This window comes from Nerophis ophidion, linkage group LG16, assembly GCF_033978795.1.
Source record: "Nerophis ophidion isolate RoL-2023_Sa linkage group LG16, RoL_Noph_v1.0, whole genome shotgun sequence".
Lineage (NCBI taxonomy): Eukaryota > Metazoa > Chordata > Actinopteri > Syngnathiformes > Syngnathidae > Nerophis > Nerophis ophidion.
Window position 1 is genome coordinate 37,745,630 of NC_084626.1, and position 27,048 is coordinate 37,772,677.

The window sequence follows — 27,048 nt, forward strand, 5'->3', positions numbered from 1 at the left end:
CGCAGCGAGCGAGCAGATGGTGAGGCTGCATGCACGCGCTGCTACCGGTGGTGTCAGACGCCTCTCAGGGATGCTCATCACTGCAGCCTCTTTCCGCGCACCTTGGATCTATGGCACTGATTTCTTCGGGGGGCAGCGGGGGATCACAAGCTGAAATTCTATCATCATTGACGATCTGCGGATGCTCAGCGCTTTATAGGTGAGAACAATGAGTGTATTCATATTGAGTGTTATTAATGGTGCTTTGCCACAATGAACTTATGAGGTCGTTCAGTGTGACTCTTATTGTTTTGTGGAGAAATGCATGGGGGGAAAAAAACAACTCCCACTATGCATCCCAGGGGGTTATACAGTACATAGAGGAGATAAGCCAATAGTGGAAAACAGCAGATAAGTTCTTTTCTTAAGGCTCCAGCAAGACAACTGACATTTAGAACATCAGGGAGATGCTCTTTAGATAAAATGACGTGTTGTTGAAACAGTCTGTGTTAATTCAATATTAAGATATTTAGTCCAAAAAACATGTAACAAAAACGCCTCATTATTCAATATGCAGTTGACCGTCTTGACATTTTAACAGCGGCGCCCTGAGCGATGAAAGTAACAATGCACAAACTGCAGCGTCAGAGTGCAGCGGACTATATAGTAACTAAGGCGACCATCGCAATCATTTGCATGCCCGACACAAGTGATCTTGTCCCGGCTCTACACGTTGGCAGATGTTTGAGATGAATACGCAAAGAAAGAAAGAAAGAAAGAGAGTGCACAGATATGGGGGTGTGCATTGTAGGGGTCAGCTTTGTCAAGTGGTCCATTGTTTCAATGCTCGCATGGTACACCTGTTCCTAAAAAGCAAAAACATTGCAAAGTTACTATGTCCTGTGTTAAAATCAATGACAGGATTTAACTAAACTAAACGACACAACTTTGTGATGTGAACTTTTTGTAGAACAGGGCTGTGCACATTTATTTTTATTTTCTATTTTATTTTTTTTTACTGCGGGAAGGAGATTTTGATATTTTACAGGTTAAAATGTAAAGAAGTTTTCATTTTTGTTGTGTGTTTTTTGCCCTCGTTTGGTCGAGACAATTAAAAGGAGATGTCGCCCCAACCGGCCAGTCCAGAAGGGGGGCTGAACCTGCACCGACCCCCTAGTCCTCACAATGCACACGCAGCCCTCTGTTAGAGTCTGGGGAAACAAAGGCACATTTTGGTTTGTGTGTGTGAGCAGGAGACATTGGGCCCTAAATTTACTAAAGGTTTGCTTGTACTAAAAAAAATGTGCAAACTTGATAGCACACACAAAGCTGATTTACTAAACATGTGTGAAGTGGATTGCGTTTGTTAAGTGAGCGGAATGAGGCGTGCAGTCCATTTTGTGTCTGTCTTTATTAATAGGCAGAATTTATGCTGATCAGCGAAATGCCCACAATAATGGGAGGAGGAGAAGATGCAGATATACTATCAATCAATCAATCAATCAATGTTTATTTTTATAGCCCTAAATCACTAGTGTCTCAAAGTGCTGCACAAACCACAATGACATCCTCGGTAGAGCCCACATAAGGGCAAGGAAAACTCACCCCAGTTGGACGTTGGTGACAGTGACAATGAGAAACCTTGGAGAGGACCGCATATGTGGGCAACCCACCCCCTCTAGGGGACCGAAAGCAATAGATGTCAAGCGGGTCTAACATGATTCTGTGAAAGTTCAATCTATAGTGGATCCAGCACAACCGTGAGAGTCCAGTCCAAGGTGGATCCAACACAGTAGCGAGAGTCCCGTCCATAGTGGAGCCAACAGGAAACCATCCCAAGCGGAGGCGAATAAGCAGCGCAGAGATGTTCCCAGCCGATACACAGGCGAGCGGTCCATCCAGGGTCACGACTCTGGACAGCCAGTACTTCATCCACAGCCACCGGACCGGACCCCCTCCACAAGGGAGAGTGAGACAGAGGAGAAAAAGAAAAGAAACGGCAGATCAAATAGTCTAAAAAGGGAGTCTATTTAAAGGCTAGCGTATACAAATGAGTTTTAAGGTGAGACTTAAATGCTTCTACTGAGGTGGCATCTCGAACTGTTGCACCATGTGCAATTTGATTGATCAACATCAATCACCATTTTGTGACCACTCTTAAGCGTTTTATTTCGTATGAAAAGTATGTGCAGAACGACAGTTAGACAGACGAGGAACAGAGAATCCTCCGTCCTACGTGTGTGTGTCAACATATTTGCATGGTCTGACAGAAATAAAAAATATTAGACATATTGTGTATAGAGCAACACCATCTTTTAATTGTATAGTTCCATACTGGGCTGATCAAAACATATTCAATTGATGCGTTTTGGTGTCTGCTGGTGTTTTTCTTTTTCAAATAGCGTTGATATATATGAAGTATTGTATTTTTCGGACTATAAGGCACAATGAAAATCCTTTAATTTTTTTAAAAATTGGACAGTGCACCTTATAAACCGGTGGCCTAATGTACGAAATACTTCTGGTTGTGCTTACCGACCTCAAAGCTATTTTATTTTGTACATGGTGTAATGATAAGAGTTTACCAGTAGATGGCAGTCACACATAACAGATACAGCAAAACGTTAAATGTTCCATTAAAAATATAGAAGATTACACACGGCGCTCAAAATCTGTCAAAATGTTTTAGTACGATCTTGGTAAGCTATGAAGTCGCACCGCTTGATGGATTGTGGTAGCATTACAGCTACCGTAGACAGACGAATTGTGCTTCAACATACAAGTATTATTATTGTGTATTTATAAGGACCGCAAAATGGCACCCATTAGCAGACATATTACTTGGCGTTTTGTCTTGTAATATTATGCAAAAAAAACACTTTTCTTACCTTCTGGTGCCTGCTGATCCCTCAATAAAGTACTATCTATCTATTGTTGTCCGTGCCAACACCATAGTTGTAAAGCTTCTTCTTTTTCTCTATTCTCTTGTTATGGGGCATCCATCCTCCACTGTTGCCATTTGTAGTATAAAGTAGCGTAAAGTTCTCCCTTATATCTCGCTATGAAAGCGTTAAAAACTACAGGTTCAGTGAGTTTACATTATTCACCCATGGAACTTTAGTTATTGGAACATTCCCGTCAGACGTTTTTTCACGGGACACATTTCCGGCATTGTTGTTGCATAGACTTGAATAAACCCGCTCATCGGCAGTGCGCCTTATAATCCGGTGCGCCCTATGGTTGAAGAATCTGGTATGCATTTTTGGGTGTTTTGAGCACAGTAAGTACAGTTTCTCTACCATGAGCTCATCAGCAAAACACACAAAAAAGTGTCTTTCATTGTGGATGCAGTGGACCGCTTCTAAAAAGCCCATAAAAAGTGATACATGTCTGCTGCTCGTTTGAAAACATAGCAAAACGACAAAAGGTAGAAGGATTATAACATGAATTTGCAGAAAATGATCCAATGTCTCCATGGTGAAAGCTGCATAGTACACACAAAACCTCATTTACACCAGTTATGAATAGCACGTGCAATGTTAGTAGATCGGACGCAACACGCCCACTAATAGTACAAACAATTGTACAGATTAGCACGTGGTATTTGGATCCTTTTAAATCAAGCCCATTGCGTCCAACTGATCTGGAAATTGGGTTTGAGCTGCATGAACAAACACGTCAAGTCATTCAGAAAATTCTTTGTGAATGATGTATAATAGAGGAATAGATTTCACAGTGACAGTCTTTTCACTGCACGAACCATACAACAAGATGTGTTCCACTGAACCAGTGGTATCAAACTACAAGACACGGCCCGCCAGTGTCCAAAATCCTGCCAACGGGATTTCCCAAGTTAAAAAAATAAATACATTACTAAATAAAACTTTTATATTTATTTTTTTAATTATTATATATTCAAATCTGTCCTTTCTAATTAATGTTCTACCGCTTGTTACTCTCAGTGTCCCCTAACCGCTCAGGCAAATCATATTGTTTAAAGATGCATTTTTCCAGCGATAATGCATGGGGAAACAAAATTAAGAAAGAAAAAAATAAAATAAAATAATAATAATTATTACTATATGTACAGTTTATATGTTTATACAGTATATATATACATATATATACAAATACATATATTAAGGGTGTGGGGAAAAAAATCGATTCGAATTTGAATCGCGATTCTCACATTGTGCGATTCAGAATTCTCATTTTTTTAAAAATCGATATATATTTTTAAATTATTATTTATATCAATCCAACAAAACAATACACAGCAATACCATAACAATGCAATCCAATTCCAAAACCAAACCTGACCCAGCAACACTCAGAACTGCAATAAACAGAGCAATTGAGGAGACACAAACAGGACACAGAACAAACCAAAAGTAGTGAAACAAAAAAGAATATTATCAACAACAGTATCAATATTAGTTATAATTTCAGCATAGCAGTGATTAAAAAACCCTAATTGACATTATCGTTAGACATTTTTTTAAAACAAAAAAAAAGTGTCACAATGGCTTACACTTGCATCGCATCTCATAAGCTTGACAACACACTGTGCCAAATATTTTCACAAAGATTAAAATAAGTCAAATTTTTGGTTCGTTTAATAGTTAAAACAAATTGACATTATTGCAATCAGTTGATAAAACATTGTCCTTCACAATTATAAGAGCTTTTTACAAAAATCTTATACTCTGCTAGCATGTCAGCAGACTGGGGTAGATCCTGCTGAAATCCTATATATTGAATGAATACAGATTCCTTTTAAATCTGGAAAAATTGAATCGAATCGTGGGACACCCACAGATTCACAGCCCTAATACAAACATATATATATATATATATATATATATATATATATATATATATATGTATATATATATATATATATATATATATATATGTATATATATATATATATATATATATATATATATATATATATATATATATATATATACATATATATATACATATATATATATATATATATATATATATATATATATATGTATATATATATGTATATATATATATATATATATATATATGTATATATATATGTATATATATATATATATATATATATATATATATATATATATATATATATATATATATATGTATATGTATATTGTATATGCAATTAATATTATTATTATTTTTATTAATTTTTCTTTCTTTCTTTATGCGCCCCCCCCCTGAGTTTGGGGACTCTTGCACAAAGCAATGCAGCAACCATATGGTTCCTAAAACTATGCACCTTAAAGCTGACGCGGTCTAAAATGACATTCTTCTAAACCAACAGAAATATAAGAACATCACTTTCAATCAAAGTTCACTATATAACCCTTAATCACAAATATCTCAAAGGGCTGCACAAGCCACAACGACACTACTGCCGAGCATATGTGGTTTAAAAATACAGATTGAACAAAAAAAGTAAATTTTTCTCACAATTACAAATTGCACTGAATACAATCGTTGTTCTGTGCAAATAAGATGACTGGCTGTCTCATACACACGTACACCCCCGGAGCAACTGCACATACTGTACAGTACGAAGTGCTGTTATGATAGCCTACACTCGTGGTTCTCTTTTTTTTTTCTGACACCTCCACTCCCACCCACCCATACCCTAGGGGACCAACACTTATCACGCCGTGTGTCCCCCCCCGATTGAAATGCAGTGGTACCTCAGGGTACAAGTTTAATTAGCTCTGTGATGCAGCTTGTACCTCAAAAAACATGTATTGCGAAACAGTGTCTCCTGTTGATATAAGTCAGCAGTCAGGAGGACCTTTTGTAACCTGTTGAGAAAATGCTTTTTTCTAATTCTTGTACCAAATAATATATTGCGAGAATCAATTTAAATTGAGAACCTTGTTGGATCGAGAATCGATTCTGAATTGAATCATCACCCCAATAATCAGAATTGAATCGTGAATTGTTATACAGTATGTTAGATTCATAGTAAAAAAAACAATACAATATAATGTACGACAAACAACAACAATATTTCTATGAAGTAATGTAATAATAATGAACAGCATTTATCTTGGAGATTGGACTACTACGGTATCTCCTTCGAGTTGCTTCTCTGTCAAACACACCATCAGCAACTTTTCCTTTTTTTTTTTAATGAATAATTACCCGTCATTAAAATATTATTTTACCGTCCTAGGCTGGCATTATTTACTCAGTCTGCTTTTGATCATTTCATTCTTTCATTCACTTCTTCTCAGCATTGTCCTTCACACTCACTTTCTTTGTTCCCGTTGTTGAAAAAACACAGTTATGTCAATCTCTAGCTGTAAGCTAATGCCATCGAGCAAGTCGTATCTTACAGAGCTCACTGTGACAATTTATACACCTACTAGCAGTGGTGAGGCTCATAACCCACGTTTTTGCTCACAACCTAAAGAATAACAATTAGCCAAGAGACAGCTCAAATACCAAAAAAAAAACTTGTACTATTGAGAACCTAATAAACATTTACAGTATTTGTTGCTGGATTTCCACATTCAAGCACTTGATTATCAAAATAGATTAATAAGAAAATGAGGTGGGATCTAAAACACCTTCCCCATCTCTCCTCCATCAGCTCAGTACACCAATGTTCAGGTGTACTACTTTTACTACTAGAAAAGGCAGTCTGTTGATCAGTTTGAGCACTGCTACCACCTAGTTCAGGGGTCGGCAAAACAAAAAGTTGAAAGAGTCATATTTGACCAAAAATTTTAAATAAATAAAATGTCTTGAGCCACAAAAAATGAAAAGCCGTATATAAATCTTATAATGAAGGCAACACATGACGTAAGTGACTATATTAGTTATAATAGCCCACTATCAAAGTGACTATGTGTCGCAAGCCGAAGCAAATTTTGTTGACGGAAATGTTGAAATTTTATATTTATTCTACACATTGTTACAACATTCAGAAGGTGAGATAACTCCTAGAAAGGACTGGCTTTTAATGGCCAAATGTATAGATGTGTGTGTCCAAGTTAAAGGAAACAGCAGGCTGTCTTTTTTTGAATAGATTTATTACGATCTTTGGCAAGCTAGGTAATGTTTGCTGTGGTCTGGAACAGCATGGCACACAAACAACTATCTAAATGTAGCTGATATTACATGCAGATAATGTGTCATGAGACATGCAAAACAAAATTATATACAAAGAAGATAAAAGGATATTAAATTAGCTCAAATATATCTACAAATGAGGCATAATAATGCAATATGTACATACAGCTAGCCTAAATAGCATGTTAGCATTGATCAGCTGTCAGTCATGCAGTGACCAAATATGCCTGATTAGCACTCTAACAAGTCAATAACATCAACAAAGCTCACCTTTGTGCATTCACGCACAGCATAAAACAATTGGTGGACAAAATTAGACAAAGAAGGAGTGGAGGATTTTACATGTAAACAAACTGTTGTGTCAAAGTCCACACTATGGTGAGTTCAACAACCACCAAAATTAGTATTACAAAACAATGTTCAACAAATAGTCTCATCAGTGAAGCATACACACAAACATATTAAACAGTGGGCTTTCTAACAACTGGGAAGGTTTGTGTCATGTTTGTCCTAAAAAATAGCCTGATTAGCACTTCAACATGTTAATAACATCAACAAAGCGCACCTTTTGTGCATTCACGCCCAGCACGAAACTTTTGGTGGACAAAATGAGACAAAGAAGGAGTGGAAGATTTTACATTTTACGTATAAAACAAACTGTCCACACTAATGGTGAGTTCAAGAACCGCCGAAATTAGTAGGACAAAACGATGTTTTCCCGTTAAACAGTGGGCTTTGTAACAATTGGGAAAGTTTGTGTCATGTTTGTCCTCAAATAAAAAGCATACCAAAACAAATACATTATTTTTCTTCCATTGTTTCCATAATTAAAAACAAAATACTCCACAGAGCCACTAGGGCGGCGCTAGAGAGCCGCATGTGGCTCGAGAGCCATGGGTTGCTGACCCCTGCCCTAGCTGGAGGCGTGTGTATTATTCAAGTAAAAATAAAGACAATGATACTTAGACAGTTCTGCCTCTCACGCCCCCAAGACACATTTTTGCCCCCCCCCCCCTCCTCACCGGTATTACATTCTAAAAACACTAGGCTGTGCATTCACCTGACAACAGACATAAATAACATGTGCATTACGTGGGGCGTAGTTTAGATTAAGGGAGCAGGGAAAATGGCGGGGATATATTTTCGACACATTCAAAAGTCACCGCCCCTTTGGAAGCCACATAACTGTTCTTAACAGCCCCTTTAAGATGATGTGTTTTCATTAGTAAAAAGTATCCATAAACATTAAAAAAAAAGCTTGGACTACTTTCTTGGGAGTTTTATGGCGTCATATTTTTTCATTAGTGCAGCTGTCCTCCCCCGTGACCTTCCCGCCTGAGCAGAGCTGTGCATGCTCGCCGTGGACATGCATCTATATCTGCACCTCTGCCAACAGGCACCTGCACCAAAAAGCCTTGTGTGATGTGAAGTGAAACTCTTGCATACTAATAAAGCACCAACAGGGTCTCTCGGGTTGGGAGGACACAGGCGGGGAAACATCAGCCCGAAGCTGCTGAGTTTATCAGAGATTCCAGATTAGAACCAGCCCGCATTTTGTGGTCTTCCTCTATATCGCCGGGGACTGGCTTTAATTCAGTTTCGTGCACTGATAGCCGTTTGGTTATGAAACACACATGCTGGTGGCATAGGCGTTGCCATAGTGACGGCATGTCAGGGAGCCCGTGTGCGGCTGGTGATCCAGAAAAGGCAGCTCATATTTTCGACCTACAAAAAAGGAGTGCTCAGACAGGGCAGCGAAGCGATACCTCCTCCATCATGCGAGGCTTCACACGAGTAGCACGGAAGCAGCAGCGTTGCATCTAAAATGCAGACAAGCCGACTCTTGTTGTCCACACAACCTGTCCTGACCAATTTCACTGGAGCTCGGGTAATTGCTCCTAACGCATTTATGGAGAGGGCCCAGAGCGGACTCATTAGGCCCCGCAATTACAATAAGCCGTCTTGCATCTGTGTGGCGTGGGTAATATTGGTGACTGTAAATAGGCATGTGAGTGTTACACATGTGAAATGTGTGCCGAGATCAAAACCTCATAAGGATTGGCTGAGCAAGGAAAGTAAATCCCTTCTGCTGGAGCCTTCAATTCAAATGGATAATGACAAGCAGTTCAGGGATTGTGGCAGTGACGTGCAGTGAGGTTCATGGCTGCTGAGTCCAATAACTTTTTTTTTCATAACACTGAAAAAAATATTTTAAATGGTGTACAATAGTCGTTCTTAAACAGTTTTTTCCCACCAACTACTGTTGTAACGATACCAATATTTTGGTACCGGTTAGAGATGTGCGGATAGGCAATTATATAATCCGCAACCGCATCACTAAAGTCGTCATCCACCCGCCATCCACCCGAACCAACATTTTATCAGAACCGCAACCGCCGCCACCCGCCATCCACCCGAACCAACATTTTATCAGAACCGCAACCGCCCGCCACCCGCCCGTTGTTATATATCCGTAGTCGCCAACCTTTACCACTAAAAGAGCTAATTTGACCCGTGTCACAAAGTAAAGAAGGCAATGGGAGCCGCTAACGTTCTCGCGAATATCCGATGGTGCTCATTCAGATAAGGCGAATAAGGGCTTGCTGGGAAGCCATTGCCTTTGACACCTTCAACAACATGTATTAACTGTTTGCCAGTCCAGCAACATGCTGTATGCAGCTTCCGCAAACACACGTACAAGATTGAAGGGCATACTGGGTGATCCAGAGTACATTAATGGTTGTGATATAAACAATTTTAACACTCTTACTAATATGCGCCACGCTGTGAAGCCACACCAAACAAGAATGACAAACACATTTCGAGAGAACATCCTCACAGTAACACAACATAAACGCAACACAACAAATACCCAGAATCATTTGCATCCATGACAATTCCTGAATATATTTTACACCCCCGTGCGTCGGTATTGTGGGCGGGGTTGGGGGGGGGGGGGGGGGGGGGTTTGCTGCTAGCGGGGTGTATAATATAGTCAGGAAGTATCATGGATGCAAAGGATACTGGGTATTTTTTGGTGTTGCGTTCATGTTGTGTTACTGTGAGGATGTTCTCCCGAAATGTGTTTGTCATTCTTGTTTGGTGTGGCTTCACAGTGTGGCACATATTAGTAAGAGTGTTGAAATTGTTTATATCACAACCATCAGTGTACTCTGTGTCACCCAGTATGCCTTGCAGTCGTGTGCGTGTGTCGGTGGAAGCCACACACAACATATTGCTGGACTTGCAAGTAAATTGTACATGTTGTAGAAGGCGTCACAGGCAAAGGCTTCATAGCACGCCCTAATACTTATTAAATGGGTGACTGCCAGCAGACATTCTTAAGAATGTTTACGTCAACTAATGTATTCTTCGCTTTGTGACACGGGTCCAAAATGGCTCTTTGAACAGTAAAGGTTACCAATCTCTGAACCATGTATATAATATATTTCCAAATGATTCAACCGCCCCCCGCCCGAATCTATTTAAAATAAATTTTTTCGTCATGTCACCCGCCCGACCCACGGATGAGACCGCAAACCGCGCATCTGTAGTACCAGTACTAAAATTATTTCGATACTTTTTGGTACTTTTCGGTACATTTATAAATAAAGGGGACCACAATTTCTTTTTATATTGGCTTTGTTTTAGCAAAAAATCTCAGGGTACATTAAATATATTCTTCTTATTACATTTAAGTCATTAAATAAAATAGTGAACATACTAGACAACTTGTCTATTAGAAGTAAGTAAGTAAACAAACAAAGACTCCTAATTAGTCTGCTGACATATAGTAACATATTGTTTCATTTATCATTCTATTTTTTGGTCAACTTTATTAAGGTCAAGAGGTAGAAAATGAATTATTAATCTACTAGTTCATTTACTGTTATTATCTGCTTACTTTCTATTTTAACATGTTCTATCTACACTTCTGTTAAAAGAAAGAAAAAGTGATTATTACCTAAGTTTTGGATGATACCACAAATGTGGGTATCGATCCGATACCAAGTCTTTACAGGATCATACATTGGTCATATTCAAATCCCTCATGTGTCCAGGGACATATTTCCTGAGTTTATAAACATAATAACAATTAAAAAAAAACAAAAGAAGATGTTGGGATGCCAAAAAATATTGATGTAATCATCGTAGTATCAACTACATACGCTCCTGTACTTGGTATCATTACAGTGAGTCATGTCTTGTTTAGTTTGGCTATGTTCTGTTTAGTTTTTGCACTCTGTCAGGTCCTGTTTTTTCACTCCCTGTTTCGTCACCATGACTTCCAATCAGTTCACCTGTCCTCACGACTCACACCCCTGATTCATTTGAACTCACGCTCCTGTTTTCAATCACCACATAACTATTTAAACCTGTTTTTTCAGTTGGTCATCCTGGTGTCATTGTTGTTGTTCCATGCTTTGTTTCATGTTCGTAGTTATCCCTGCCCTGCTCACGTCACCACGAGTAACTTTTGTTTATTTATGCCAAAGTTAGTGTCTTCTGTTTTATGTCCTTAAGTTCATGTCAAAGTGCCTTTTGTTTCCTTAGCCGAGTTTTTGTCTCCGCCTGGTGCGCGCCTTATGTTTTCACTTTTTATAGAATTAAAAAATAATGTATTTACCTCCACGCCATGTCCAATCCAGTTCATTTGCATTCCGGGAAAACAAATCTCACCATAGTCCACGTCCTGACACAGTGGATGTGAGGTGTAGATCCACCAATGCCGTTTGTTTACATTTTGACGCGGGTCAGCTACGGCGTTTAGTGAAGCATGTTTAGCTATTTCTCGTCCAGCAGGTAATGATACTTGTAAGAAACTTACTTTATTTCTCGCCATGGAGGCGAGGATTAGTGATTTAGAAGTAACTAAAACACTGCCGACTGGGGCTGGATATTAGCCGCTAGCTAGCCTGCCATGTCTTAAAGCACCTCTTCCGGTGGGCGTTTCAGTGTTATAGTTTCACCTTTATTGTTAGTTTTTAAGCCAAAATGCGTTCGTTCTCCCTTTTCTGTCTACACCTGGGGTCTCAAACTCAATTTGCCTGGGGGTCACTGGATGCAGACACTGGGTGAGGCTGGGCCGCAAGAAAAGATTACTTAAAAATTCTAACATGAATGTTTAATGGATTCACCTTCTTTGAACGGCGTACCCACCCTACCAACAGAGTAGTCAAATCTCTCCATTTTTCCAGGTGACACCCAAATTTAAAGGCATCTCCCGACAATTTCCCGGGGCGAGCGTCCAAATATTAGTCCTGATTTACACCCAGTTAACAATGGCATAAGATTTCCGGGTTAGCGCTGCCTTTACCGCCTTATACGACTTAACATCATATTTAAACCGTGCCTGGTTATATATAATAAGACACTTTGGTTGACACACGTGAGTGACTGCAAGATATACTCGATCAACAGCCATACAGGTCACACTGAGGGTGGCCGTATAACAAGTTTATCACTGTTACAAATATGCGCCACACTGTGAACACACACCAAACAAGAATGACAAACACATTTTGGGAGAACATCAGCACTGTACCACAACATAAACAACTGAACAAATACCCATAACACCTTGCAGCTCTAACTCTCCAACAACGCAGGGGGGCAGAGTTGGGAGGCGCGGTAAGGTGGTAGCTCAGAAGAATCAGGGCTGCATGGGATTCTGGGTATTTGTTTTGTTGTCTTTATGTTGTGTTGCAGTGTGGATGTTCTCCCGAAATGTGTTTGTCATTCTTGTTTGGTGTGAGTTCACAGTGTTGCGCATATTTGTAACAGTGATAAATTTGTTTATACAGCCACCGTCAGTGTGACCTGTAAGTATGCCTTGCAGTCACTGACACGTGTTTGCAGAAACCTTACAGAACATGTATGCTGTATGTTTGATGAAAAGGTGGATGCTATGACTTGTGTTCATAAAAGCCAAATACAGAAATGTCTGGAATAGTACGCTGTTAGTAGAAGATGTAGACGGCGTCAAAGGCAGTGTCAACACGGCACCCATTGAACATTGCTGTGTGGGTGAAAACTAACAGATGTTCGCGGGAATGATTACCCTTGAATGATTGCCTTGAAATTCCGGAGTCTCCCGTAAAATTCGGGAGGGTTGGTAATTTTAGCAAAAATGACGCTGTCAAGCGCCATTCATATAAAACTTGGGGGCCACACTAACACTACATTTACATATCAAGGTGCGGGCCGCAAAATAACGTCTCGCGGACCGCAATTGGCCCGCGGGCCGCGTGTCTGAGACCCCTGGTCTACACACATTGTCTGCTCAGAGACGGTATTGTACCGAATGATTCATTAGTATCACGGTACTATACTAATACCGTTATACCGTACAACCCTACTTCAACTACTACAGTTAAATCTAAATAAATAAATAAATAGAAATATAAAAGTTATTGGCCTTTAAAATCAGGGAAAAAATACTGTGCACCCCTAGAAATTATCGTTATAATCATTACATTTATTTTTCATGCCTCTCCTGACTGCACGTCACCATGTCAGTTGGTTTGTGAGCTGCGTGCTTGGGAAAGTCAAAAAGTATCCTGTAAAATTGATTGTTAGGCTATGTTTTTTAGAGAAATCTGCCGGCGACTAACCTTGTTGACAATACGGTCTTCACATGCTCTCATCTGTCTGCTGCTTCAGCCCGCAGATTTAGTAATGGGTTCTCAGGATACAGATGAGGCTCCTGCCCTATGTCGGCAGTGTGAGGATTAATCACAAGCCTAATCTCTCTCCCTTCCCTGAGAACAAGAGTTCACAAAGGCGTTGTTCCAGCAAAGCCAATCTGTGCAGTGTTTTACTCTATCAGGTTTTCTCTTGAGGGAAATGATTCTCTGGGTTCTCCCTATTGATATTCCTGTCAGGTTATGAGGCAAGGATGAATATTTGCTGTATCGCCTCGCAAGAAAGAAATAGGGTTGTTAAATCAAATTAAACTGCATTTTATTGGCACCCTCTAACCGTAACTATCAGACAATCCGATTAGACTGAAGTGTGAGGCATCTTTCTCAAGCTAACCGACACCTTTGAAAAACGATTTGTTTCAACAGGTTTTATTTAAAGTATCTCACAGAACGGAGTGTGTCCCTATCATTACAGCAATGATTGTATTATGTTCTCAAGTAACAATACAATTCAAAGCAAACCTGCATGTACTCTTGGAGTAGTCCGTGTACAGTTTGTATAGCAGTATAGATTTACCATCCATTGAAAATGCGTCAACACACTAAATGTATGAGGCAAGACAAGTACGCTTCATAGTGAAAATGTTTAATGTCGATACTTGGTATGAGCACCATTGTTATGTCACACATCCTTAGTCCTCTTGGGCATGACATTCATCTGAAATTTTACTGGAATGGTACTGTAGAAGGGCAATGACGCTCCCAGAATGTCTAAGAACTTTTTGGAATTATTGTTTCCCCGCAATGAGCCACATTTCCCTAGTCCTGGCAGCACTCACACATCCTAAAACCACATAGTCTATCTTGACACCTACTTAATTGAACAAAAATAGCTTCGCTTTGACTCATTTTAAATGGAATGTAAAACTACACTGCTATACAAGCTGTACACGGACTACTCTATAGCAGGGGTCACCAACCTTTTTGAAACCAAGAGTTACTTCTTGGGTACTGATTGATGCGAAGGGCTACCACTTTGATACACACTTAAGTAAATTGCCAGAAATAGCCAATTTGCTCAATTTACCTTTAATATATATATATATATATATATATATATATATATATATATATATATATATATATATATATATATATATATATATATATATATATAAAGGGTATTTCAGTCTGTCATTCCGTCGTACATTTTTTTTCCTTTTACGGAAGGTTTTTTGTACAGAATAAATTATTAAAAAACACTTAATTGAAAGGTTTAAAAGAAGAGAAAACACGAAAAAAATGAAAATTAAATTTTGAAACATAGTTTATCTTAAATTGCGACACTTTAAAATACAAAATTCAACCGAAAAAAATGAAGAGAAAAACAAGCTAATTCGAATTTTTTTGAAAAAATTTAAAAAATAATTTATGAAACACCATTAGTAATTTTTCCTGATTTAAGATTAATTTTAGAATTTTAATGACGTGTTTTGAATAGGTTGAAATCCACTTTGAAATAAGATTTAAATTTGATTCTACAGATTTTCTAGATTTGCCAGATTTGAATCATAATAAGTTTGAAGAAATATTTCACAAATATTCTTCGTCAAAAAAACAGAAGCTAAAATGAAGAATTAAATTAAAATGAATTTATTTCTCTTTACAATAAAAAAAAAACAACTTAAACATTGATTTAAATTATCAGGAAAGAAGAGGAAGGAATTTAAAAGCTAAAAAGGTATATGTGTTTGAAAATCCTAAAATAATTTTTAAGGTTGTATTTTTTCTCTAAAATTGTCTTTCTGAAAGTTATAAGAAGCAAAGTAAAAAAAAAAATTGAATTTATTTAAACAAGTGAAGACCATCCATCCATCCATCCATCATCTTCCGCTTATCCGAGGTCGGGTCGCGGGGGCAGCAGCCTAAGCAGTGAAGACCAAGTCTCAAAAATATTTTCTTGGATTTTCAAATTCTATTTGAGTTTTGTCTCTCTCAGAATTAAAAATCTCGAGCAAAGCGAGACCAGCTTGCTAGTAAATAAACAAAATTTAAAAAAAAGAGGCTGCTATTTGAGTTATTTTTAGAACAGGCCAGCGGGCTACTCATCTGGTCCTTTCGGGCTACCTGGTGCCCGCGGGCACCGCGTTGGTGACCCCTGCTCTATAGTATATCCCAGTTGAATTTTCCAATTCATTTTTTCACTGAAAAGATAAAGTCTTTAAGAATTAATATTTAAAGATACCGTAGCTCCAAATCGGGACCAACTCCGTATTTTCCTCCATTTTTTCTACACTTCCTGCCTGGGTATTGGCCAGTATTCCCAATTGTCACGAATGTTCCGCAGTAATCATGAAGTCTGTGAAATGGACCATATGTGCCAAGCAGTACTTCCTTGGATCAACAAGGTCACAAACACACACCACACACACACACACACACACACACACACACACACACACACAGGTAGGAAAGGTTACAGGGCCCCCCCACAGTGCAGCCAGGCTGCCAGAGACCCAGCGCCAGGTGTCAAGAGTTTCATGGCCTCAGCGTGACAACAGCAATTATCGTGGCTGTCTCCTTGAATTTCAAACTGGAGCAGCTAAACATAAGTGGTAAAGAAGATGGCACGGCAGACACATTTAGCGTGTAAATCTCCTTACATTAAGGTATTTAAGTTTGATTGAGGAATAGCGTCAGTGATAATTTATGAAATACCTCCAGAGAAGCTGGGTGGTGAGTCATTACAGAAACAGGTCAGGTGATATAAAGTATGGGCTTTCTTCAAGGGTGAAAACAAAAAGCTGTTTACACGGAACAACCTACTGTACACCTGCATCCGGTAATAAGCTGCGGACATAATGGAGCTTTTAATGGCTTTAGAGCCAGTTATTTCCCTCAGGAGCTGAAAGGCTGAAGCGGCGCGGAGATCGGTGCTTAGTCACCAGGTGGACACAGGAAGTCAATTCGAAGTAATACGTCTTCTACTGCTGCTGGATGTGTCAATGAGACATGTTTGTTCATAAATACAATGGATCCCTTTGGAGGAGTATATACCTGCTTTATTGTTCTTTTTTTGATTTAAACCTGCTATCACTGCCCCCAGGTGGCCAACAAAAATATTATCACCATTTACGCCATAAAAAAAAAAGGCCAGAAAAGAAAAGACAAAAGTTCTCTTATCACAGTATATAGGCAGTGCCGGCCCAAGCCTCCATGGGGCCATAAGCAAAATTTGATTTTGGGGCCCTCTATTTCTGGCAATAAAATTGATTGTTAATCATTCACACACCTATTATAAACTCATTGCGGCTCTGGCAGTGTTGTTTACATTATCCTATTGTCATTTATGAAAAAAATGGGGGGGGGGGGCAGTTAAGAACAGAAATAATACAAATGAATGAACGAATGATGTCCAGAGTACCAAATCCATCCATCCATCCATCATCTTCCGCTTAGCCGAGGTCGGGTCGCGGGGGCAGCAGCCTAAGCAGGGAAGCCCAGACTTCTCTCTCCTCAGCCACTTCGTCTAGCTCATGGGTGTCAAACTCTGGCCCACGGGCCAAATTTGGCCCTCCATGTGATTTCATTTGGCCCTTGAGGCAATAATAAATTAACATTAGAGCTGGCCCGCCAGTATTATACAGTGGCGGTGCCGCTGTATCACCGTATTCAATGCTAATTTTCATACTTGCCAACCCTCCCAATTTATCCAGGAAAATCCCGAATTTCAGTGCCCCCTCCCCCCCGAAAATCTCCCGGGGCAACCATTCTCCCGAATTTCCACCCGGACAACAATATTGGGGGTGTGCCTTAAAGGTACTGCTTTTAGCATCCTCTACAACCTGTCGTCACGTCCGCTTTTCCTCCATACAAACAGCGTGCCGGCCCAGTCACGTAATATATGCGGCTTCTACACACACACAAGTGAATGCCATGCATACTTGATCAACAGCCATACAGGTCAGACTGAGGGTGGCCGTATAAACAACTTTAACACTGTTACACCACACTGTGAACCCACACCAAACACGAATGACAAAACACATTTCAGGAAAACATCCGCACCGTAACACAACATAAACACAACAGAACAAATACCCAGAACCCCTTGCAGCATTAACTCTTCTGGGACGCTACAGTATACACCCCCGCTACCAACAAAACTCTATTTTGCATGTCACTATACAGTTATATAAGCCTTGCTTGTTCAATATTCAATGCAAAATTTGTTTGGGTCCCTATTAAAATGTTAAGTTGTTCAACTTTGGCCCGCGGCTTTGTTCAGTTTAGAATTTTGGCCCACTCTGTATTTGAATTTGACACCCCTGGTCTAGCTCTTCCCAGGGGATCCCGAGGCGTTCCCAGGCCAGCCGGGACACATAGTCTTCCCAACGTGTCCTGGGTCTTCCCCGTGGCCTCCTACCGGTCGGACATGCGCGAAACACCTCCCTAGGGAGGCGTTCGGGTGGCATCCTGACCAGATGCCCGAGCCACCTCATCTGGCTCCTCTCGATGTGAAGGAGCAGCGGCTTTACTTTGAGTTCCTCCCGGATGGCAGAGCTTCTCACCCTATCTCTAAGGGAGAGCCCCGCCACCCGGCGGAGGAAACTCATTTCGGCCGTTTGTACCCGTGATCTTATCCTTTCGGTCATGACCCAAAGCTCATGACCATAGGTGATGATGGGAACGTAGATCGACCGGTAAATTGAGAGCTTTGCCTTCCGGCTCAGCTCTTTCTTCACCACAACGGATCGATACAACGTTCGCATTACTGAAGACGCTGCACCGATCTGCCTGTCGATCTCACGATCCACTCTTCCCCCACTCGTGAACAAAACTCCTAGGTACTTGAACTCCTCCACTTGGGGCAGGGTCTCCTCCCCAACCCGGAGATGGCAATCCACCTTTTTCCGGGCAAGAACCATGGACTCGGACCTGGAGGTGCTGATTCTCATTCCGGTCGCTTCCGATCCAGTGAGAGCTGAAGATCCCGGCCAGATGAAGCCATCAGGACCACATCATCTGCAAAAAGCAGAGACCTAATCCCGCTGCCACCAAACCGGAACCCCTCAATGCCTTGACTGCGCCTAGAAATTCTGTCCATGAAAGAGTGCCACATATGGTTCCTAATCTTAAAATGTAGAAAACATTCAGCTACAAGAGTGGCCTGGGGTTGAACAGTCCAAGTGATAAAGCTTTGTATTTACAGTAAAAGTGTCATCTTGTCTCATCAGTCTTGTACATATTAGTCTTTAATTACTAGTCTGTATTTTTGGTTAATTGTTCATATTTAATGTTTACGGGAACGGCATAGCTCGGTTGGTAGAGTGGCCGTGCCAGCAACTTGAGGGTTGCAGGTTCGAATCCTGCTTCTGCCAACCGAGTCACTGCTGTTGTGTCCGTGGCCAAGACACTTTACCCACCTACTCCCAGTGCCACCCACACTGGTTTAAATGTAACTTAGATATTGGGTTTCACTATGTAAAGCGCTTTGAGTCACTAGAGAAAAGCGCTATATAAATATAATTCACTTCACTTCACTACTTTGTACAAAGAGAGCACAGTCTACTGAAGTTAAATTCCATGTGTGTTAAACATAACTTGACAATACAGCTGATTCTAATTTACTTTATTATTTTTGGTAACACTAACCTGCAACAGCAATGTGCAAAAATAATTCGTAGTGCAAGAAAAACAATAAAGTGCAACAATAAAATCACTTAAATCTATATAAAAAGGAACAAATTCAATTGTACAAAAACCAACATAATTAAATTAAATATGAAGCAAATACTTAAACAATATTAATGAACAGAGTTACCAGAAGCAAGGTAACATAACGGTTTATAAACAAATATAAAGTCACTACATATTAAAACTATGTAAATGTACATAACGATGTGCAAAAATTTTGGGGGGAAAAATCAAAATAAACTACCTTAATTCACACATTTGACCATCACATCACAGTTTTGTTCCTCTGTTCTCCACCACCGCACCTGAGCTTCCTGGCTTTTCTGGAGGCAAAGTCATTTATGACATCACTGTAAGAAATATGATGGCCAACTTTGTTATTAATACTAAGAATATTTCGTTAATGGCTTTTGGGGGCCCCCTGGTGGCCGCGGGGCCCTAAGCAAGCGCTTAGTTCGCTTATGCCTGTATATAGGCAGGCACTATATTTCCATAGAGCAAGGGTAGGGAACCTATGGCTCTCGAGCCAGATGTGGCTCTTTTGATGACTGCATCTGGCTCTCAGATTAATCTTAGCTTAAGTTGCTTAACATGATAAGTAATTGATAATTCCGCTGGTAATCACAGTGTTAAAAATAACGTTCAAAATATGAAACATTCTCATGCATTTTAATCCATCCATCCGTTTCTACCGCACCTGTTCAAGAAGTCGCATTAATGGTCAAGAGTATTTTATTTATTATTGGTTTACTTCAGAATAACAATGTTATTAAAAAGAATAAGAGATGCACGCATTTAGTTGTTAGGAGGCATAGAATTCTCTTGTGGGACGACACTGTACAAGGGTACAGGTCCACAGGTTTCTCCTCATTGAGCTAAATTGAATCCAGTCTCTGTTGAATTCCTTGCTTCTTGTCTGTTTAATACATGTCATCAGTGTTTGAACCTGACAGTTGTATTCAGTGTTAAAAATATTATATGGCTCTCACGGAAATATATTTGAAAATATTTGGCTTTCATGGCTCTTTCAGCCAAAAAGGTTCCCGACCCCTGGCATAGAGGCTGAGGATTGCTGTGATATGCCCCGTATATTAACAAATGTTAAATAACAACGAATAAACGTACACTCTAACTTACTATACGAGGTGCCTACAAGGTATTCTGGGTAGTACACTGCAATATGTTCCATGTTAAACTTCCCCTATTTGACAACATTGACTTTTTGATTAAAGTACCACTGATAGTCACAAACACACTAGGTGTGGTGAAATTACCCTCTTCATTGACCCTTGTTCCACCCCCTGGACGGTGAGGGGAGCAGTGAGCAGCAGCGTTGGCCGCGCTAGGGAATCATTTTGGGGATTTAACCCCCAATTCCAACCCTTGATGCTGAGTGCCTAGCAGGGAGGTAATGAGTCCAGTTTGAATAGTCTTTGGTATGACTCAGCCGGGGTTTGAACTCACGACTTACCGATCTCAGGGCGGACATTCTAATGTCGTTCCAACAGTAATATGTGTCCCTATGGTCTGTTTATTATAACCACCAAATGTAAGTAAATTTTTCTCACTCCTTGGAAGTTTCAGTCAAAACGTCATGACGTCATGCAGGAAAAGCTTCAGCAACACTTTAGTATGGAGAACATATTCTAAGTAACAAAGACATAATTTAGAGTTATTTGGACACTAGGGAAAATATACCGGCTTCCACCCACCTCCAAAACATGCACCTGGGGATAGGTTGATTGGCAACACTAAATGGCCCCTAGTGTGTGAATGTTGTCTATCTGTGTTGGCCCTGTGATGAGGTAGCGGCTTGTCCAGGGTGTAAATCGTCTTCCGCCCGAATGCAGCTGAGATAAGCTCCAGCAACCTCCCACCCGCAACCCCAAATGGGACAAGCGGTAGAAAATGGATGGATGGGAACATATAAGGGTCAGGGTTACTAATGATATTTCTGAGGTTATGTATATATATTTTTTTTATTTAGGCAATCTTCACATAAAACAAAAAACAACAACAAAAAAAGAAAAGAAAAAAAAAACACTCATTTGAGCAATGATTGAGCCGAAAGGGTGTAGGTTGAAGCAACGCTTATATAAACCTACCCCATCACAACAAGAACAAGGTTCAAAATATATAAAATCTAAAACATGCTTCACTTACATATTATATATACACAATTTATTTAAATTCCATATAAAGTGGTAATATATAAATTTTAATATAACTTATATGTATAATTATGCAATGATAAATTGTATTTATGTACATATTATATATTGTTGTCTTTCTAAAACAATGTTTGCTCTTCTTTCTTATATTTACTAATGATAAATGATTTAAAAAGCTTTTTAAACTGGTTTATTTTGGTGCTGTGTTTTATTTCATCCTTTAAACAGTTCCATATTTTAACCCCTGCTATTGTTATACTCATTCGTTTCTGCGTTGTTCTACAATATTGGATCTTAAAAAGTAGTTCTCCTCTTAAATTATAATTCCCTTCTCTCTGAAAAAATCTTCTCTGTAACCCTGTTGGAAGTGAATCTTTACTTGCTTTATAAATCATTTGGGCAGTCTTGAGTTGGATGAGATCTGGTAGTTTTAAATCAAATGTTTTTATAAATAATCCATTCGTGTGTTCTCGGGTCCTGTGTTATGTATCAGTCTGATGGCCCTTTTTTGCATTATGAATAGTGGTTGGATGTTTGTCCTGTATGTATTTCTAGACAGTAACTCAAATATGGTAAAACAAGTGTACAATAAAGAGTGTGTAATGTTTTTTGATTAAGAATGTGCCTTGTTTTACCCAGGACAGCAATACTTCTCGCCAACTTCCCTTTGATGTATGTAATGTGTGACTTCCAGCAGATCCTGTGGTCCAAGATCACACCCAAAAATTTGATTTTGTTTACTCTTTCTATACTAACATTGTCTATATATAATTTTACATCTATATCATTTCTCTTATTTCCAAATAACATAAAGTTAGTTTTATTTAGGTTTAATGATAATTTATTAGCATCAAACCATTTTTTTAGTTTACACATCTCCATGGTGACGGTCCTCAGGAGCTGCTGCAAGTCCACATCAGAACAGAGTACATTGGTGTCATCCGCAAATAACACATATTTAAGGTTTTCAGTTACTTTACAAATATAATTTGTATACATGATGAACATCTTGGGCCCTAAGACTGACCCCTGTGGTACCCCACATTTAATATTTAACCAACATGATTTTTTTTGTGATATCTGTACAAACTGCTTTCTATCAGATAAATAACTTTTTATCCATTCCAGAACAATACCCCTAAAACCATATTTTTCCATTTTTCTGGTAAGAATACTGTTATTGAGGGAAGACTCTTAGTTAATGGCTTACTGGTTGTATAATAAGACAATGCAGAATAAGGCATTAATAAGTACTTAACAATGACTAATTAAGAGCTAATATGTTACTAATTTGTGTGTTAATAAGCAACTTATTAATGGTGAATATATTCCCCACACTAAAGTGTTACTAAAGCTTCTTCTTTATGGACATGATAGCACCGATGACTCGCTCATAAACAAATCCAGCCACCCTAAATATGCCCCCTCCATTCCTTAGAGGAAAAATAACTATATATGTCAGTTAGACCAAAAATAAATAAATATCTTGTCTGTTCATGAAAGTACATGCAAACTTAATTAGACCTGTAATGCTGGCAATTTACTGCATATTGTTGGTACATTACAGTGGTGTCAAACTGTATTGCAGCAAGATGAAAAGTATCGATTTTGCCCCTAAATAAATCGATAACCAAAACATTATGAACATCAGATGCATAGGATTATACACCTAATTGGATAGGGTTGTGCAGGTGTACCCCAGTGACTCATGTTTTAGTTTAAGTCGGTTTCTCCTCACATGCCCTTTCTTTGCCAAAGATTAGGAAGTTGTGGCTACAGCGCAACACTAACACTTCAAAAAAAGCTGACACTGCACTATTTCTATGACTTTTTCCTCATGAGCCTACACCATAAGCAGCTAGTGATTAGCAGTGAAGAGGATGCACATACACACACTCTCTCTGTTTATTAATCCTGTTGTGTAATGGGCTCACAGCCAGAGCTGCTGACTGTGCCTAACACACACACGCACGCACGCACACACACACACACACACACACGCACACTCCGAAAAACACATGGTGATTTCTAAGGTGGCATCACAAATCAGAAAACAGCATCTGAGATACTGCTAAACAACACAGTATCATTGGGGCTATAAGAGAGATGCTTGGCTGACTGATTATGTTGATGAAGCCCTATTTGGCATATGTTTCAGAAACAGAGAGAATTAAAGATTCAACTGCCAAACAATGATGTCTAATCTAATAGGGTTTAAATTTATAGCAACACTGCCCAAAGGATGGAGTATCTGGCTTTTAACCAAAGGCCCTAAGACTATATTTGTCTGACCAGTGTACTTGTGTGTTTGTCACTACCTTTATTGTTTATGATGGGAAATCTTAATGTTTTTCTTGTCTTTTTTAGGCGATCACCTCAAGTAGAGAACGAATAAAACGTCAGCTGCGATCACAAACCGATGTTCCCTGGGATTTTTTTCAGGATGAAAAAATGGCATTCATGAGGATTCTCTAGAGAAGCCAACAAACCGCAGAGTAGACCAATGCTCATGAACATTGACTTCAAGTCTTCACTTATAAGACTGGTTCTTATTTAACAAATATTAGAGCACAAAACATACAAGATGGTGACTCCTGTACTCTGGCTGTGCATGGCTGTGCTAGTGGCTTCTCAGACACCTGTACATGTCAAGTGTCCTCATTTATGTGTGTGTGAGATCCGTCCTTGGTTTACCCCCCAGTCGACCTACAAGGAGGCAACAACAGTGGACTGCAATGACCTGAGGCTGACACGCATCCCTATCAACCTTTCCACAGATACTCAAGTGTTACTGCTCCAAAGTAACGTCATCTCTCACACCAGGGGGGAGCTAAAAGCCCTTCTTAACTTGACGGAGTTGGACTTGTCACAGAACAACTTCAGCTCTGTGGAAGCTGTAGGCCTCACAAGCATGGATCATCTTACCACCCTGCATCTGGAGGAGAACCAGATCAGCAAGCTACCGGACAACTGTCTAGGAAATCTCTCCAGCTTGCAGGAGCTCTACATAAACCATAACCTTATAAATTCCATTTCTGCTCGAGCATTTGCAGGTCTGCACAACCTGTTGCGTCTTCACCTCAACTCCAATAAGCTTCACGTTATTGAAAGTCGTTGGTTTGAAGAAACACCGAACCTTGAGATCCTTATGATTGGGGAAAACCGGGTCATTGGCCTATTGGACTTCAACTTTAAGCCTCTAGGAAGTTTGAGGAGTTTGGTTCTTGCTGGCATGGATCTTACCGATGTTCCTCCAGATGCATTTGTAGGATTGGATAACCTGGAGAGTATCTCTTTCTATGACAACAAACTGGTCAGAATTCCCCAGTTGGCCCTTCAGAAAGTCCCCAATTTGAAATTTTTGGATTTAAACAAAAACCCAGTTCACAAAATCCAGGAAGGAGACTTCCGAAACATGCTTCACCTAAAAGAGTTGGGTATCAACAACATGATGGAGTTGGTGTCTATAGATCGTTATGCACTGGACAACCTACCAGAACTGACTAAGCTGGAGGCCACAAACAACCCCAAGCTGTCTTATATCCACCGACTGGCCTTCAGAGACATGTCTTCTCTGGAGAGCCTGATGCTCAACAACAACGCTCTCACTGCTCTGTACCAGCATTCGGTGGAGGCCCTGCCGAACCTGCGGGAGATCAGTCTGCACAGCAACCCTCTGCGCTGCGACTGTGTAGTCCAGTGGATGAGTTCCAACAGGACCTCGGTACGTTTCATGGAGCCCCTGGCGATGCTTTGCACTTCCCCGCCAGAATTCAGGGGCCAGCGTGTTCGAGAGCTAAGACTGCTAGACTCCCCTGAGCAATGCATCCCACTGATCTGCCACGACACGTTCCCTGGCCACCTCAATCTAAATCTTGGCATGAGTGTCAGCCTGGACTGCAGGGCCATGGCTGAACCAGATCCGGAGATATACTGGGTGACCCCTCTTGGGAGCAAAATTACGAAGGACACTGTGTCAGAGCACTACCACCTGAGCAGTGAAGGGACTTTGTGGCTGTCCCATGTACAGGTGGAGGATTCTGGACACTACACTTGTGTGGCCCAGAACACTGAAGGGGCTGACACACGGGTTGCCTCCATTCGAGTGAACGGCACCCTACTTGACAGTGCTCAGGTGATGAGGATCTATGTCAAGCAGACCGAGTCACATTCCATCCTTGTGTCTTGGAAAGTCAACTCCAACGTCATGTCTTCCAACATAAAATGGGCCTCAGCCACCATGAAGATTGACAACCCGCGCATCACTTACACTGCTCGCGTACCCGTTGACGTTCACGAATACAACCTCACTCATCTTCAACCTGCCACAGAATATGAGGTTTGTCTGACGGTCTCCAATATCCACCTGACGACGCACAAGTCTTGCGTAAATGTAACAACCCGTAGCTCGACATTTGCCCTGAACCTGTCAGAGCAGCACCCGAGCGCTGCAGTGCTCGCTGTCATGGCAACCGCACTGGCCTTCCTCAGTCTGGCTACCGTAGGCGTGTACACGGCTCGTAGATGGAAGAGGAAGAACTATCACCACTCCTTAAAGAAATACATGTTAAAGACCTCCTCCATCCCTCTCAATGAGCTTTACCCGCCGCTAATCAACCTGTGGGAGGCTGACGGGGAGAAGGACAAAGATGGCAGCACAGAGGGAAAACCTTCACCTGTGGATACCACACGTAGCTACTATATGTGGTGAGTATGTAGCGAGGAGACGTCTCCAGCAGCACAAACAGACAACGAACTTTTGCAATTTTTGGTGCAAAAGTCATACAAAGTTGTAATGTTGGCTTTGCTAATAAGTAGCAGAGTGAACAAGGACAGAATTTGTATTAGTATAGCGTATCGCATTTTTTTGATTCTTTACATTTCTTGTTTTGGTCTTCAAGACAGCAACTGTATCTAGATTCCTTGTTACTTTAGTTGCTATGCTGTATCTGTGGCGCATTTGTAACTCACTTCTTTTGGGGTTAATAATACTGCAGCAGGGGGCAGCATTTGCAAAGATAAGTCTTTCTGTTTTTTGAAACAGGTAGACTGTGCACTGATAGGTATTGGAGTTTGTACGAACTTGAAGAAATCGAAGCTGACAGCCAGTTTTGGACTTGTTACACTGTCTACTGAATGTTGGCAACCGTGCAGTAATGTTGTATCAACTATATCTTTACACTTTGTCATTTAAAATTTAATAGCATTTTAGTTTGTAGATAAATGTGATGTTACATGCTAGAACAAAAATGTTGCTAAAAATAAATATTTTTTTCAAACCATGAACATTAGAATGTTTTTGCCCTCTTCCTCATAAATAACATGAGGATGTACTTTTTTTTGCAAGGGTTTTTGCTGATAGGTTAGTATTTTCACATGTGCTGTTATATTGACAATGTCAAAATAAATACTTTTCTGATTCTTTTGCAGACTTCTTTGTATTTTACTGTTTCAATTTT

General features: G+C 40.0%; 1 protein-coding gene across 1 annotated transcript; it reads left to right on the forward strand.

Moving 5' to 3' along the window:
• LOC133535365 (leucine-rich repeat neuronal protein 1-like) lies at positions 1-27,013 on the forward strand. Its single transcript, XM_061875141.1, has 2 exons — positions 1-199; positions 23,957-27,013. The coding sequence occupies exon 2, from the start codon at positions 24,174-24,176 to the stop codon at positions 26,298-26,300; it is 2,127 nt and encodes a 708-aa protein (XP_061731125.1). The 5' UTR covers positions 1-199; positions 23,957-24,173; the 3' UTR covers positions 26,301-27,013.
• Positions 27,014-27,048: the final 35 nt, after the last annotated feature.

Bases quoted from the DNA above. Each gene is read 5' to 3' on its own strand.
- LOC133535365 (XM_061875141.1), top strand. From the start codon at position 24,174: ATGGTGACTCCTGTACTCTGGCTGTGCATGGCTGTGCTAGTGGCTTCT.